Genomic DNA, 16,219 nt, shown 5'->3' with positions numbered 1-16,219 from the left:
AAAAAAAGATTGGGTCTTTTTTCTTTACTTTTTCCCTCCTCGCATTATTACTGCCACCTAGTGGCCCAGGGATGAAAAGGTTTGAAAAAGAAGAGTTTGAGTTTGAATTGAGATAATAAGATATAGCCAATAGAAAAATCTCCGTAGAACACGAGGAAAGTTTCTACAGAATCATAGGTGTAGATGTTTCCTTCTTTACTAAAGAAAAGATAACACACACACACACACACACACACACACACACACACACACACACACACACACACACACACACACACACACACACACACACACACACACACACACACATCAACACACACATAATAGGTTCCAACTTCATCCATCTTGCGATAAACATCTACAGACATATCTGACCAACAGAATTATATTTTGGTTGTAAAATCATTGATTCCGTGTACCATATCACCATATAATTTCCTCATAATTTCAAATTATTCGTTTAGTTCAGCCAACCTAACTTTTTATGAATGTAAAGAAAATAATGAAAAAATAAGCTGTAATATCAAGGTATAGTGGACTAATAACATGAGCAGCTTGTTGGAAATCAGTACTAGAAGTTAATGAAGTCAGATGTGTGAGATATCTTGTTGGTGACATTTCTAGAGTCTTATTATTATCTTTGACACGGACAACCTGCAACAACAATGTTTTTTCAACGTGAACGTATTTTAAAGTCACTTCTTAATAACAGTAATGAACTTAGTTCAAATGGCAATTAGGACATAAAAATAAATGCGAGAGGGGGTGGTGAAACGTGACAAACCCACACATACAGACAAACACAAGCACACACATAATCGTAAAAGGTGTGTCTGTTTTCCAAACTGCTGGTAGGCTGTCACTAACCATTGTTTAGTTAATATGCTTGCATAAGCAACACGTGTTTTAGCCAATACAATTTGAGAACGAAAATGTAATCTTTGGACACCTGGAAAAATTACATAATAGTCAACAGGTTTTTTTCTCTAGCAGAAAGGTTCGCAATAAATCATTAATGTGTGTATAAACATTCACTTGGAGATCTCTTTTTGTATGTAGAAATCATTAACATAATTTTGTTTCCACACACACTCAAGTGCTGAATTCCTTAAACATTTCCTCTTTGATGGTTGGCTCTTTGCCAAACACTCATCAAACACAATATATATCAGATTTCTTTGCTTTCTCTCTTTTATTTTCATAGTCGATATATGTAAACAACAAGCCTTTTGAATGGCACTCTTTGACGTGTGTGTGGGAGAGAGAGAGAGAGAGAGAGAGAGAGAGAGAGAGAGAGAGAGAGAGAGAGAGAGAGAGAGAGAGAGAGAGAGAGAGAGAGAGAGAGAGAGAGAGAGAGAGAGAGAGAGAGAGAGAGCATTGTTGGGGTCAAGTATCAAAAAATCCAACTGATAAGGCACGGCTACGTCTCCCCCTTTATGACATCTGTCATGGCATTTTCTTTAGATGAGACTTCACATTGCAATTGTCAATGATCAAATCAAATAATATTGACCTAAAGGACAGAGTTTCCTGTTTTCTCATCAAGTAGAAGAATGCTTAAGGGGATCCCTGCTCCCTTGGTACCGATTTACCCCAGGCACAAAGGTTAACGTTAGATAACGCTAGGAACAGGTAGGATGGCTAGTGCAAGGGAAAGGAGACAAAGCTTAGATGATGAAGGGGAAACCAAATATGGATTTATCCATCACACATTATGTGGGGAGCAGAGCTGTTCTCAGCATTTCAGAGACCTGTGCCACTGTATAAGAAGTCCTTGCTTTTTCCAATGCGTTGGACTTCTCCTTGCGAAGCTCTGAGAGAGACGCAGGGTGAACTCCCATCTGAGGCTTCAGATTATTGTGACGCCTCCGATAATTTAATGTGTGTTGTACGCTGAATATTCTAGCCATCATTTAACATTCTTCAAAGTCTGGTCTGATGATTTCAGATCTGAAGGTGAGTGGCAGAGGCAAGTTAAAATGTAAGGCTGGGACTTACATTTTAAGTCCCAGTGGTAGTTACCAGTGGTAATCTTTTTCTGATATTGCATATCAGAAATAGATTCACATCACATGTGACAGTCAATCATAATATATATATATATATCAGACCAAAGGGCACTATAACTAATGAAAAGGAAGCATTTATCATTGATACAGTGCAGCTACATTGATTAAATGGGGGGAAAAGGTGTTTGCGTTGAGGTTTGAATGAGGTGGGGTTGGCAGGTAGTGCCAACGAATCAATACTGCAAATTACCCACTCATTCACGTGAAACCCTATTTAAAAGTTTTGTGCAAGTGCATTTTTTGGTTGAAACAAAAGTTGACACGTTGACAAAAAAGTAATGTTTAATTCTTTGTTATTCTATTCTGAAAATAATAAGTCAGTAGCAGCTTTCCATTAGGAATATCGCTCTTTATCTGATGACGTGAACAGAGAAGTGTCGTAAAGATAAACCTTTATGAGTTTTAAAGAGGAAACAGGGGCGCCATCGTGTCACCAAAGGTCACACACCAAGGACTCGGCTGGCGTAGTATTTTGTTTTACCTATCCTACTGTCCCCGGGGTTGACCCTTCGGTTGGGCTTCAGTCTGTGTGGTCAGGCGATCTCCAAGATAGCCTATCAGCGCTGTCTTTTCCCTCAGGTAAATCATCGCTGGAGCATAACAGTTGCGCTTCAAAATCCCTCTAGCTTTGGGAATAAAGAATCGGGGACAGAGGTGGGGTGTTTTTTTTTCTATAAGTAGGACCAGAGGGAAAGTCCACATCCACAGTCCAAAACGCCCAGCAGCACAACCAGGAATACAGAACATCTTTATCTTTTAGTTGTTGATGTGCTAAAGACGACATTGAAATTGATTCGATTCGGAAAAAAACCCCACTGCCAACAAGTTGAAGTTAGAGATTCAAGAAGATAGAGAAAGCACAAAAAAATCATTAAAATGGGAGTCCCTTCGTCCGGGGAGTTTTGTGTTCAGCGGAAGGTCCTGGCCGAGTCGGCCCTGGATGAGTTGGGCCGCAGAAGGACGCACTCCACCAAGCCTCCCCTGGCCCAGCGGGTCAAGGACTCTCTGAGGTAGGTCCTGGACAATGATCCAGATGCAGGGGAACCGTGCACACACGGGAAGAGAAAGCGTCGACTGTGGACTCTGATGCTTAACTTATAATAAGGCAAAGATTTCCGTGCTATTGTGAGTAAATGTATCCTAAACCAAACTCATACTGAAAAAGATTGGTGATTTTGTGACGATGACAAAACAGTACTATTTACAATTTCTATTAGTGGAACACTGGCATTTTTTTTATTTATCCATCTGTCCCGAGCACAATGTCATAGAATGAGCTATGAATAGTCCTAGAATGTATTTCTTATGATTCACATTTTATTTCATTATAATACAAAACCTTCAAATGCAAAAGATCCTGTATGTAAATACAGGATAAAAACAAAACAAAACCTTAAACACAGAAATATAATTTTGGCATAGGTCCATTCCTTTCATGCATTATTAGTGGTATATTTCATAAACAGATAACATTTAAGACATTGAACAAATACCACTGAAGACATTTCCACTTGCTTTAAGATAATGCAGCCTCTGTAATTTAACACTGTACCACATATGGATTAGAAAGCCATGATAAGGTTGTCATTATTGTTGCAATGGGATGTATGATAATGGTGAACGCAATAACTACTCATTGACACCCTTTCAGCCTTGGGTGAATGTCAAGGTTTGCAAAGCTTGAGCAGAAAACCACAATCAGACGATGATGCACTTCCTTCACATCCTATTCCAATGTTCATAACATTCATCGTCAATAAACCTTCCTAAAAGTATATTTTTAAATTAGTACACGCATTGCTGTGTCATGTGAGTCCCAGTAGAGCCTCATCCTGATTTTTCAGTTAGGTATACATAGAGGTGTCAAGCTTTAGTGTACCATTTGTTCTGAGGTCCACCAATGTTTAATCTGCCATACCCTCTCTAAACCTTCCTCCACGTTGTAAATCTGGCTTTTCAGCACATTTTTATGTTCCTTTTTTTTGCATTGTGTACTAGTTTATTGCATAAAAAAAGAGGCTTTAGTGGGGCCTAGCGCTGCTCCTATGCAAAGCGTCACATTGTTATAGCTCAGCGGCCCCTCTTTGCCTAGCCCACATGGGAACCCCTCATGCGGGGACAGCTGATAAACCATTGAGATGTGTTTAACTACCAATACTAAGACCCCCTCTCCAGCAGGATCCTTGTGGTAGCGACACACTGACCGACTGAGAGGACGGAGCACCAGTCTGGGCTCCTTCTCAATGTTTCTTCCTGGATGAATAAGGGAGTTTTTCTCTGCCTCGGTTGGCCTTGGGTTAGGGCTGTCGTATAGCGTGGGCTGCGAAGCCCTTTGAGAGTGTTACTGTGATAAGGGGCTGTGCAAATAAAATAGACCTGACTGACTGACTGACCTGATAGCCAGAGAACATTTACGCTGAGTTAGAAAGTACGATCACAAGGGGTTTTGTGAATCATCCAAAGGAGATTTAGAAGTTGACATTCTGCATACTGATAAAAAAAACAGCGTGAATGTACTTTTAATCACTAAACCTGGATTTAATTGCCTCCTGATCTGAGTCTTCCTGCTCTTCCTCCTCTTCTTCTACCTCTGGGAGTCAGATGTTCAGTGCCCGGGCTGAAAAGGACGGTGTTGAAATGGGTGCCAGTGCTCTCCTGGCTGCCTCAGTACTCCATCAGGGAGAACGCAGTGGGGGACATAGTCTCCGGCCTGAGTGTGGGCATCATGCATCTACCACAAGGTGTGTGTGTGTGTGTGTGTGTGTGTGTGTGTGTGTGTGTGTGTGTGTGTGTGTGTGTGTGTGTGTGTGTGTGTGTGTGTGTGTGTGTGTGTGTGTGTGTGTGTGTGTGTGTGTGCGCGCGCGCGTGTGAAGAAATTAGGACATGCAATATGAAATTAACCCACACTTAAAATTATTAAATTATTGTATTCATTGAGCACCCAAAACTATTTGTTCAAAAAGTATGTACCACTTTGATAACATGCGTGTGTGTGTGTGTGCGTACCTGCGGTTATGCGCGCATGTGCTTATGTGTGGGACTGTGTGGGAATGTGTGTGTGTGTGTGTTTGCATGTGAATTGTGTGTTTTGTGAATGCTTTGTGTACATCTTAACATAAGATGTAAACCTGTGTACTCACAGAACACACTGAGAAACAACGACAGCCTGTCATTTGGTTTTGTGTTTCATCTAACAGCAGATGCTCGTCTCAAAGTTGTGTATTTTCGTGACCTAGCCTACTTTTTTAACATATGATGTGCGTGTGTGCATGTGCGTGTGTGGGTGCACTTGCATGTGCGTGCGTGCATCCATGTGCGTGTGTGCATGTGTGTATGTTTGCAGTACTTAAAAGATGTTATGCCCGCATCAGGTATGGCCTATGCCCTTCTGGCCTCCTTGACTCCAGTGTTTGGTCTGTACACCTCCCTCTTTCCTGTGATGATCTACTTCATCTTTGGGACCTCCAGACACATATCTATCGGTAAGAAACCCAGGGGAGAATGTTCTGGATTGAGCCTTTAGATCCCAATGGTGCCGTAGAAGGCCGTTTCGTAACAGAACAAACTTTGTTATTTGCATATAATAAATCTCCCTTTCTTCTTTTGTATGTTTTATTTTATGTTTCCTGATTGACATTATTGTCCTCATGATAATAATACGAAATACAATTATCAACATCATACAACGTAATTTTGGACTTTTTCATGTCAGTACTGAGTTTGAGCCATGTATCAAATTCCTATGTAAAATCCTGGTGGAGAGCTGACGCTCATCAGATTCTCCCATTCATTCATGCGTGTATGGGTGTGTGTGTGTGTGTGTGTGTGTGTGTGTTTGATTGTGTGTGTCCATGTGTACATTCATGGTGGTGCACGTACTGTATGAATGCTTGCATGTGCGTGTGTCTAGGTACATTTGCGGTGGTCAGCATCATGGTTGGCAGCGTGACAGAGAAGTTCGGCCCAGACAGTAACTTTGTGGTGGGGGGGAACGGGACCAACGGCACCGCTGTGGTGGACATTGACGCGCGAGATGCCTACAGAGTCCAGATATCATGCGCCCTGACCGCGGTGGTGGGAGTCCTACAGGTACGCCTATGGTTTTTATGTGCGCGTACCTCTCTTTCCCCGCTATCCAAACTGTTAAAGCTAGGGTAGGCAATTTATTTGATACCCCTTTTTTGTCCTAATTGTTGTTTTTCTCCTGACAGCATTCAATAAATAAATAGAAAAAATGAATTATTATAATGAAGAAATTCTGTGTCTGTGGCTTTTGCAGGCCTGTCCAATTATTTATTTCGGCCCGAATGAAATGATTGGATGGCCTAATTAGCTGTCTGTTTACCTACCTACCAGCATACCTGCAGGCACTCGGCCAGAGCACTCTGCCCAAGCTTCTGTGTTTGGGGGGAGTTGCTTTGGAAGGCGGCCAGAAGAGAAGGGGGGGATATTTTCTGTTGGATACTTTCAAAATCGAATCTGCTTGATGGTTACTCCAAATTGACTACTCCAGCTTTAAGCTACATTTCCCTTGTCAAATACATTAGATTCAATTCTAAATATTCTCTATCTCAATTAATCCCAAAGGGACAATTTTTTTCAGGCACTTTGGTAAATGGAAAGATAGGAAGACTATTATAACGTAGATATTGTAGATATCCCAATATATACAACCAATCATACACATTTAAGACAATAAAAGCATCAAGTACATTTTTGTTCCGACAAAAGCAAGTACATTTTCAATATATTTGCTGTGTAAGTAAATACAACTATATGTATAATAATTGTGTCTTCATTGTGACTGGGAGTCCATGCAACATGTCGTTTGTCTTTCTCCAGATCCTGTTTGGTCTAGTGAGGTTTGGCTTTGTGGTCACCTATCTGTCGGAGCCGCTGGTGCGAGGCTACACGACCGCCGTGGCCGTTCAGGTGCTGCTGTCCCAGCTGAAATACGTCGTAGGGGTTCACACGACGCGCTTCACCGGACCTCTCTCACAGGTTTACGTGAGTGTGTTTCATATCGTGCTCTATTCCTCCACACATTTCTTCGTGCCTCGTCTGAACTATTACACATGAGATAGAAATGTAACTTTGGAATGAACATTTTGAAAAAAAAAACAAAGTCACAGAAAACCAACATGTCTCTGTGTATTAACACAGTTCATTCATTTATTTTCCTTGTTTCCCCTCATAGACGTTAATTGACCTCTGCTCATTGCTACCGAAGACAAACATTGCGACGCTGGTGATTAGTATTGTGGCACTTTTTGTCCTCATACTGGTCAAGGAACTGAATACCTACTACCGGAAGAAGCTACCTATGTCCATTCCCATAGAACTGATAGTTGTACGTTTTTATTTTCTGCCTTACTTCTTGTATATTTGCTAACATATGTATAACCACCAGGGGACGCCATAAGTCTTATAGTAGTTTAAGCCTAAATGAGATGGAAATGTATTGAGGTAATGACAGGATGTTTTGGCTTTTGATGCTTGCATTCCTAAAAAAAAACACATTTTCATTAATTTATACAATATGTATGTATATGACATGATAGCTTTCTTGTGGTATTTATTTCACAGCTCATAGTAGCAACAATCATCTCATATTTTGCTAAATTCAGAACTCATTATGGAGTGGATGTGGTTGGAGCAATACCCAGTGGGTAAGTAGACCTAAATTGTTCATGTATATTATTTAATGTATCTGATATAGTCCATTCAGGGACCAACTGTAAAGCTAAAAGAGTTATGACAACACAGAAATATACAGAATTGAAAAGTGAGATTTTCAAAGCAATAGAATATGATAACGAGATTATTTGTTTGTACCATAGGGGAAGAAATAGAGAAAGAAAAATTGAAGTTTTTCTCTTTGCAGAGAAAGAAAAGAATACTTGCATCAAATCACATGTATTTTTTACCGCACCCCACTTGGCTTTTTGTTTGCAGGGCAGGGCCTCAAAACAAAACATTTCCAAAGGTCTATTCATAAAGCAGGGTAAACTTAAGTATCACTGTGAATGCTACGTGGGTAATGTGAATTTAATTTCAAAACCCTGCTTGCTCTACTGTGCTCAGTGCCCAGGGAGTTAACTCACCGGCACATAACTTGACCACACAAAGACACTACTTATCAGGCCAAAGTCAGTTTAATCTCTGGGGAAAATAAATCCCTTCAGGCATTCATAACTTTCCAATAATTCGGTACAAAAGCATGCCGTCTGCAGTGAGACATCTATCACGTGTCAATGCTAACAAATTCCTCTCGTCTCTCCGATCCCCGCCCCCCAGGCTGAAGGCTCCTCGAGTCCCAGACGGCAACTTATTTATATTGGTGTTTCCCGATGCATTTGCTATCGTGATCGTAGCTTACGCCATTAGCATCTCCATCAGCAAGACTATGGCCCTTAAGCATGGCTACAAGGTGGATAGCAATCAGGTACGGCTGGGTCAGACCTAATTAAACTCACGCATACCATTCCTGACGCATGCATACTGATGTAAAGATACGTTGTTGGAGGCTCTGTGTATTTCACAGTGTGCTACGGTGTGTTCTGTTAAAAACGACAACAACAGCAACAACGACAAACACAACAATTCACTGTGTAACCTACCCCTCCAGTTCAAGAGGAGACACAGTCATTTTTGGAATTCTACACTCTGTGCTCCGTCACACTCAGGCGTCACTGTAACCATGGCACCCGAAGTGTGTTTATTGTTTACCTCCAGACAATCAGCGTAGACTAGAGGAGGCGAGAGATGGATTCATTTTAGATTCTCTGTGTATCTCTCTCTCTCTCTCTCTCTCTCTCTCTCTCTCTCTCTCTCTCTCTCTCTCTCTCTCTCTCTCTCTCTCTCTCTCTCTCTCTCTCTCTCTCTCTCTCTCTCTCTCTCTCTCTCTCTCTCTCTCTCTCTCTCTCTCTCTCTCTCTCTCTCTCTCTCTCTCTCTCTCGCTGTGGCATGAGCAGGCCAAGTAATCGTCTTCTTCCACATGCCTCCATGTGTTAATTCTCCAGGCTAGTACTGGCCTAATATTAGACCCTGTTCTCTTACATGTGTCTAAAGCTTTTCTCATGCTGGCCCTATTTGTTCCCCTCTATTGCTCTTGTCGTGTCTGTGTACATCTACCGAGATGGTGGTGATCTGGAGAACGGATGTGCACTGGGAATACTGAAAGCTTTTGCAGAACCGAGCTCAACTAAATGTTTAATGTGCAGCAATCTTTGCCATGTCTACATTTAATATGTCTGCGTCTGTAGCGAGGGGGTTCAGGGAGGAGATGTAGCAGGCCTGTGAGGTTTTAATTAAACTGATAGTACTTTTTAATTGCCATGGATTATGTGGTCGGACATTTACCCAAGTTTTCTTTAAAACTGTACCAAGAAACCCTCACTATTCTTACTATTCTCTTCTTATGGTATTACTTATCCATAATTTAAGTACTAAGCCACGAGAGGCCGTGGTTAACAGTGATTTTAGAAATAGCTAGGAGGTGCTGTTAGTTTGCAAAGCAAGCTCAAATGAACATGACACCGTGGCTTTCTATACAACAAGCAGAAGCCATTATTGAAAACCAGCTTAAAGGGGCTTGATTTTGAAAAATAGTCAGACTTAGGAAGCACCCTATTTTGGTAACATGTTAAATATTTAACACTGCTCATGTAGTTCTGTGGTGTTTCCAAAGGAGCTGGTAGCCCTGGGCCTGTCCAACGTGTTCGGGGCTTTCTTCCAGTGTTACGTTGTGACGGCTTCTCTGTCCCGTAGCCTCGTCCAGGAGAGCGCAGGAGGCAAGACCCAAGTAATACACACACACACACACACACACACACACACACACACACACACACACACACACACACACACACACACACACACACACACACACATATGGGTTCATCTCACAATACATAATCATGTTTGGGGATATACTGTCTCTTACGACATGTGACCTGAGAATCACTTATCTAAATAGTATGAATAATGCGGGAATCATCATTCTGATAATTGTATGTTTGCTCAGGTCGCAGGAGTCGTGTCTTCCATTATTGTGCTGATCACCATTCTGAAAATTGGCTCTCTGTTTGCAGAGCTCCCCAAGGTAACTTCCTTCACCCCATTTCTCGAGAGGCAGGGAGTCTACACAGTAGAGGGATCCCTCTTCTGTGGACGACCTCTGCCTCTCTCGCATCTCCATCAAAGCTCTTTTTGGTAGAATACATAAGATGCAATCGTGTGTGTGTGTGTGTGTGTGTGTGTGTGTGTGTGTGTGTGTGTGTGTGTGTGTGTGTGTGTGTGTGTGTGTGTGTGTGTGTGTGTGTGTGTGTGTGTGTGTGTGCTTTGCCACGCAGGCAATCCTAGCCACCATCGTTTTTGTGAATTTGAAAGGAATGTTTAAGCAGTTCGACGATATACCTCTGCTCTGGAAGAGCAACAAGATGGATCTGGTATGGCTACATAACATGTCCTCCAGTCCTCTCCAACAGTCCATCCAACACTTTGTGCCCAATCCTCCCATATGCACATTTTCCGTATTTGTATGGCCTTAGCATGCCTTTGTGTTTTACATTTATTTTTCTTTACTTAAATGTGTATTCTATGTTCTTGAGCTGAGTAACTGAAACACACGCAAATTCCCCCCTTCATTGATCCCCAATGGGATCAATGTTTACTTCATGGGCTCAATGAAGTAAACTGATTCTGACACCGATCCCACCCTGCCCCCAGATGATCTGGTCGGTCACCTGGGTGGCCACCATCCTGCTCAACCTAGACATCGGTCTGGCCGTGGCCGTGGTCTTCTCCATGCTGACGGTCATCTTCAGGATCCAGCTGTGAGTGCACACAGCACCTTTCCAGGGAACTCAACAATGTATGGCACAGAGGCGCTGTTAAAGTCCCTGTGTTACATCTCCTTGAAAACCTGTCTCTCATAGACCCCGCTACTCCATCCTGGGTCACGTGCCGGGCACGGAGCTGTACGTGGAGATGGACGCTTATGAGGAGGTAAGGAGTCCGCTCATCTCAGGTGAATGGTGCCTCCGTACTACAGCCGAGCGTTCTGTCACGAAATGTGACATAATATAACTCTGTGAATAGTTGAATGAGTGGTTCCATGAATCTGTGAGGGGAAGTGAGGAGATAAACGCTAGAGCTATGTTTTGAGTCCCTGATCACCGCTTGTGCTGCCGTTGTGTCTGTGCAGGCCAAACTGATTCCAGGAGTGACAATCTTCCGTTCTTCGGCTACAATCTGCTACACCAATGCAGAGATGTATTTGGAGGCGCTGCAAGAAAAGGTTTGTGTGTGTGCGCAAGCTTATGTAGGTGTTTGTGTTTATGGAACGTGTAACTTATGAGTGTGTGTGTGTGTCTGTGTGTGGGCATATCTCATTAAAAGGATCAAATAAATTCCTTATTTGTATCCTTAATTGCTTTCACTTGCTGTGTCATGCTCTCACCGCATCCTGCCGGCTTTCAGAGTGGGATCAACATCATAGAGCAGCTGACAGAGAAGAAAAAGCTAGAAAACAAACTGAAACGTCAACAGGAGAAGGAGAAAAATAAAGCTAAAAAGGCAGCAAAGAAACTACAGGTACAACCCTGCATGCAACGCACGTTTGTTGAAAGTAAACACAATCGCTATGAAAGTATGAGTCATGAATTAATGAATGAGTTCCCTCCGTGCCTCTCTCCAACCGAAAACCAGGTTGACGTCAACAGTGAACAAAATCCTTCAGTGAAGAAAAAAGGCAAAAAACACCAGACGGTTCTTGTCAGCCCAACGGAGGTGGGCCCAGTCTACGGCGGTTTTGACGGACAGGTGAACTCGGCCTATCAGATGGACCCGGAGGTTTCAGACGCATGTCCAGCGGATGATGATGACAGCGCCAAGGAGAACGGGGGAGTGAAGACCGAGGAACGGCATCGCACGCACAGCGTTATCTTGGACCTCTCCACCACCAGCTTTGTGGACACGGTCACAGCCAAGACACTAAACAATGTATGACGTTTTCTATTTGATGTTTAATATTGGTCTGCTGTTTCCACACACACACACAGACACACATGACTTGTTCTTTGTCAATGTGTAGGAAGAAACGGATATCTAAAATATGAGACTTTAACTGTGCATAGGTGCATGTATCCCGGCAACATTTGAGTTCCGATATTCCTACTCACCTTGAGGACTGCTTCAAAGATACGGATTTGATACAAAAATATTGAACTTAGCATAAGAGCGTGCTGGAGGAGACCTCCACTGAAATGGAGGTCTTTACCGGTCACTTTGGCCTTGACATAGCTTCTACTTTGGTGAGAAACCTTTGGTGAGAAAGAGTCTTACCAGGTCCTACGTTGTACCTGAATTGTTAAATGAGCTCCTGTCCTATGTGCAAACACCAAGTGTGCACACATATTGTATGTTAGTGATATGAGTCCAAGACGGAAGATGAGGTACTCACATGGTCACATTTCTTCAACATTTATGTGCAGATATTCAGAGACTTTGGAGAGATAGATGTGAGTGTCTATATTGCTGGCTGTCAAGGTGAGCTCACACCAGACACAACACAAGATCATCCATGTCCTTTTATACAAACACAAACACACACCCACACGTATACACACACACACACACACACACACACACACACACACACACACACACACACACACACACACACACACACACACACACACACACACACACACACACACACACACACACTGAATCAGTCTTCCTGTTTGTGTGTGTGTGTTTGTGTGTGTGTGTGTCTTGCATGTTGTCCCTGTTGGACGACTCCCCACCAGTTTGCATTGTGCAGCAACTGAAGAGGGCGGGCATCTTCAGCGAGTCGATCCTACTCAACAACCTGTTTGTCACTGTCCACGACGCTGTCCTTCACACTCTGGAACGCCAGGCACAAAAGAACGTCAGCCAGGTGGGGACCCCTTTGCTGAAAGGGCCCTCCAGTGTGTTTCTTATTCATTCATAAAAGCAAAACATACACCAGTGTGTTTCCCCTGAGTTTCTTTCCATTCATGTGTTCATCAGGACCTGTCCTGCATCACCAAGATGTGACCAACAGGGGTCAGGCTCGTCCCGCCGGACACTCCCACTCCTCCTCCGCCTCGGATCCACTGGCATCTGCTTTGATTCCGCATTGGTCGCTCTTGACTCCGCCCCCCCCCCTCCCCCCCTCACTGTGGGGGAGAATGAACCACCGTGACATGGTGGTTGGTTGCCATGGAGACAGCCAGAGCGGTTGCTTAGGAAACTGGCTTTTTATGATAGTCTAATGAGATAGCCAGCCATACGTCACTGCAGCCCCCCCCCCTCTCTCTCTCTCTCCCCCTCCCTCCCTCCCTGTCTTGTGCACACGCTCTGTTGTGTTTCTGAGGCAGGGAATGGGACTGTGTTGGAGAATGTGGCGCAATGTTAATAGGATTCTGTATTTATAGCCTCTGATAGAGTAAAGAGACTGTGAGAGGCTAAAGCAGAGACCGCAGTCAAAGCTATTGTCGACCCGGTGTCAACATGCAACGGCACCTGTGTTTGTCTGTCAATGTACAATGCGCTGTCTTTGAAGTCTTAGTATATTGGCAACTGTTACTTTTTGTGAATAGCATTTTCTAGAATAGTTAACCTCATTCCTTCTCCAAAATGTTCACATCGTGCAATTCTTAGTTTCTGTTTCAAAACTACCCTCCAACAGAGCTGCACAGAGCAGGGTAATATCAGTGTTGTGTGGCTGATACCAGCATAGCCGGACATCCTTCTGTTATATTTAAGGGGTTAAGCACTCAGAATACATTTATTTCTACCGCTCTATAACTCTGTATATTAGTGGTGTATTTTACAGCTATCACGGTATTAGTGATATTTCTTACGCCTCTGGAAATTAGATTCTCACCATGAACAGAGGTCTTCTAAATCTCCATGATAAAGAATGATAAAACCATTCATTAACAAAGCCATTTGTGTAATGTTGTTTTCATAATCTTGTAATAAGTCTATTATTCTTCATAAGCCAACAATTCTCCCATATTAGCTGTTGAAGAGCTGATTGTATTTCTGTATGTATTTTCAATGTAGATAGATTAGTGTTTATGTAGATAGTGATAGGTAATCATTGCTATTGATATATATCAATATCCATAACAAAAAGCAAAGATATAATCGCAGTAATTTAGTGTGATTATCATACTAAATTTTTTATCATATAATAAAATGTGTCTAGTATCTAAGCTTCTACGACTACAACTACAAGAGATCTTCAGGATACCAAGTTTATATCAATGATTATATTAGGGGTGCCTGTAACTGAAGAGCCAATAAAAAGGAACCAACCACATCATTTCCATCTCATCATGTCGCATCATTTATTGCTTCTTCCTCGGAATAGGATCATTCTGGGCCACAGTCATAGCTCTGCTGTCCTCAGTCCAACCTGACATGTTGTATCATCTCAATGTGGAAAGACCCCTCCAGCCCCCGCGCCCCACAGACTTGTTAAACACTGATGATTCATATCCTCCTACAATACAAAGGGACACTTGAGTATATTTTCAATATTTTTTTTTAGAAGTGGAGTTCGTTTTTTTGTACAGCTACAATGATAAGAATGCCACGGGTAAAAAAAAAAACGAAAGATGAGTCAGAGTCCAGTTTGACTGGACAGTAGGAGGAGACGTGCCACTTTTAATCAACACGTACGCAGTCGGACGCACGTTGTAAGCACAAGGTACAACACTGGTGCACACGTAAACACTGCAGATGCAGCCCTTACACGCCTCACACACACACACACACACACACACACACACACACACACACACACACACACACACACACACACACACACACACACACACACACACACACACACACACACACACACACACACACACACACACACACACACACACACACTTTTAATGTTAAACACTTAGGTCTTTCATGGGATTAGTTTGACTACATGGTTTAATTTGTCTTTTATCTTCCACATGCATCCAGCACCAGGCGGGCCTCTGTCGGGTCGGGATGGATGATGTTGTCGTTTTGGCGGCGGCGGCGGCGAGCTAGGGGGCAACGGATGTAAGGCGAGAGGCGGGGTGCTCACATCGCAGCGGCAATAATCGGACGACGACACGTCAAACACTCACAGGACGAGACGGGGACGAGACGGCACTAGAAGGCGGGGGGTGCAAAGAGCGGGCGGAATGAAGAGCAGCGAGGTAGAGTGACTGGAGAGAGCAGAGCGTGAGGAGGGACATTACACCTGTTGGATTCTCTCTGTCTGTCTGTCTGTCTGTCTGTCCGTCTGGCGCACAGTCTGGCTGTGGAGGACAGTTCTTCTGCCATCTGGTCTTTGGTCCAATACTTATTTTTTCTTTTCTTCTTCCTTCATTGTGGGACTGTGGAAGGGGGGGGGGGGGGGTGGGGCGGGGATGATTGATTGGATTGCTCCTGGCGCCCGATGGACCTCTGTGGGTTTCTGCGTTGTGAGAGGGACTATACTGGGGGTGGGGGGGCTGGGGGCATGATGCTTGTTTGGGTTGGAGGCTGATGTTTAGATGACACTTTCGAAGTGCAGCGAGCTCTTGGCGCCTGCAGGGGGCAGCAGTTTTGCCTCGGACTCGGGGGCCAGGTACTCCATGTGGTGTCGGCCCCACACCGGGGTGGTCAGGTGCTGCCACCGCTGAGGGAAGAGACCACAAGCCAGTCAGCCATGTTATTATTACTCTGGAGAGGGTTGAGGAAGAAGGAGGAGCTAATGGCAGCATGTATGGTTTAAAATTCAGTTTTTCGATTAACCGCACTTGACTCTCCTAGTCACACGCGTCAAGTCTTTTGACCAATGACGATGATTAAGGATACTGAATATCCGATTGCCTGAAACCCTAATGCTCCCTGCAGTAGAGTGGAAGAGAACTTGTGTCCAGGGTCTAGGGTCTTCCACGTCCTGCTAAATGGATGTCTGGCGATCATACGCGTCGCTGGGTTTATTCATAGTCGCAGGGTTCCCATTAGTAAAACTCTGCAGTTTTCTTCACTCCTGTCCTTGCGCAGCACACCAGAGGCTGGCTGAGACCTTGCGTCAGTGGCCTTCACCGTGGCTGTGTGATTAAGAATGAACTGACCAG

At 43.5% G+C, this 16,219-nt stretch overlaps 2 protein-coding genes across 3 annotated transcripts in view; one reads left to right on the top strand and one right to left on the bottom strand.

The window, feature by feature from the left end:
- The first annotated feature begins 2,684 nt into the window (after positions 1-2,684).
- LOC132455102 (solute carrier family 26 member 6-like) lies at positions 2,685-14,430 on the top strand. Its single transcript, XM_060048834.1, has 19 exons — positions 2,685-3,079; positions 4,671-4,810; positions 5,441-5,551; positions 5,980-6,158; positions 6,912-7,076; positions 7,267-7,419; positions 7,656-7,738; positions 8,367-8,514; positions 9,760-9,873; positions 10,096-10,173; positions 10,424-10,519; positions 10,800-10,906; positions 11,009-11,078; positions 11,278-11,370; positions 11,553-11,666; positions 11,781-12,074; positions 12,566-12,620; positions 12,884-13,014; positions 13,128-14,430. Exons 1-19 carry the CDS (start codon positions 2,946-2,948, stop codon positions 13,152-13,154), a joined length of 2,292 nt encoding a protein of 763 aa, XP_059904817.1. The 5' UTR covers positions 2,685-2,945; the 3' UTR covers positions 13,155-14,430.
- si:ch211-117c9.5 (sodium- and chloride-dependent creatine transporter 1) overlaps positions 14,431-16,219 on the bottom strand; it is an 18,107-nt gene continuing 16,318 nt past the window's right edge. For both annotated transcript variants that reach the window (XM_060048848.1, XM_060048855.1), the window contains one exon: positions 14,431-15,774. In XM_060048848.1, the coding sequence (XP_059904831.1) occupies positions 15,646-15,774 (129 nt within the window). In that variant the 3' untranslated portion in view covers positions 14,431-15,645. The remainder of the gene's footprint in view (positions 15,775-16,219) is intronic.

The sequence above is a fragment of the Gadus macrocephalus genome, chromosome 1 (genome assembly GCF_031168955.1).
Source record: "Gadus macrocephalus chromosome 1, ASM3116895v1".
Classification (NCBI taxonomy): domain Eukaryota; kingdom Metazoa; phylum Chordata; class Actinopteri; order Gadiformes; family Gadidae; genus Gadus; species Gadus macrocephalus.
This window is presented reverse-complemented; position numbering and strand designations above follow the sequence as displayed.

Coding starts and splice junctions, on each gene's coding strand:
- LOC132455102 (XM_060048834.1), top strand. CDS start 2,946: ATGGGAGTCCCTTCGTCCGGGGAGTTTTGTGTTCAGCGGAAGGTCCTG. Junction 7,739..8,366: donor GTTGGAGCAATACCCAGTGG/GTAAGTAGACCT, acceptor CCCGCCCCCCAG/GCTGAAGGCTCCTCGAGTCC. Junction 9,874..10,095: donor GCGCAGGAGGCAAGACCCAA/GTAATACACACA, acceptor ATGTTTGCTCAG/GTCGCAGGAGTCGTGTCTTC.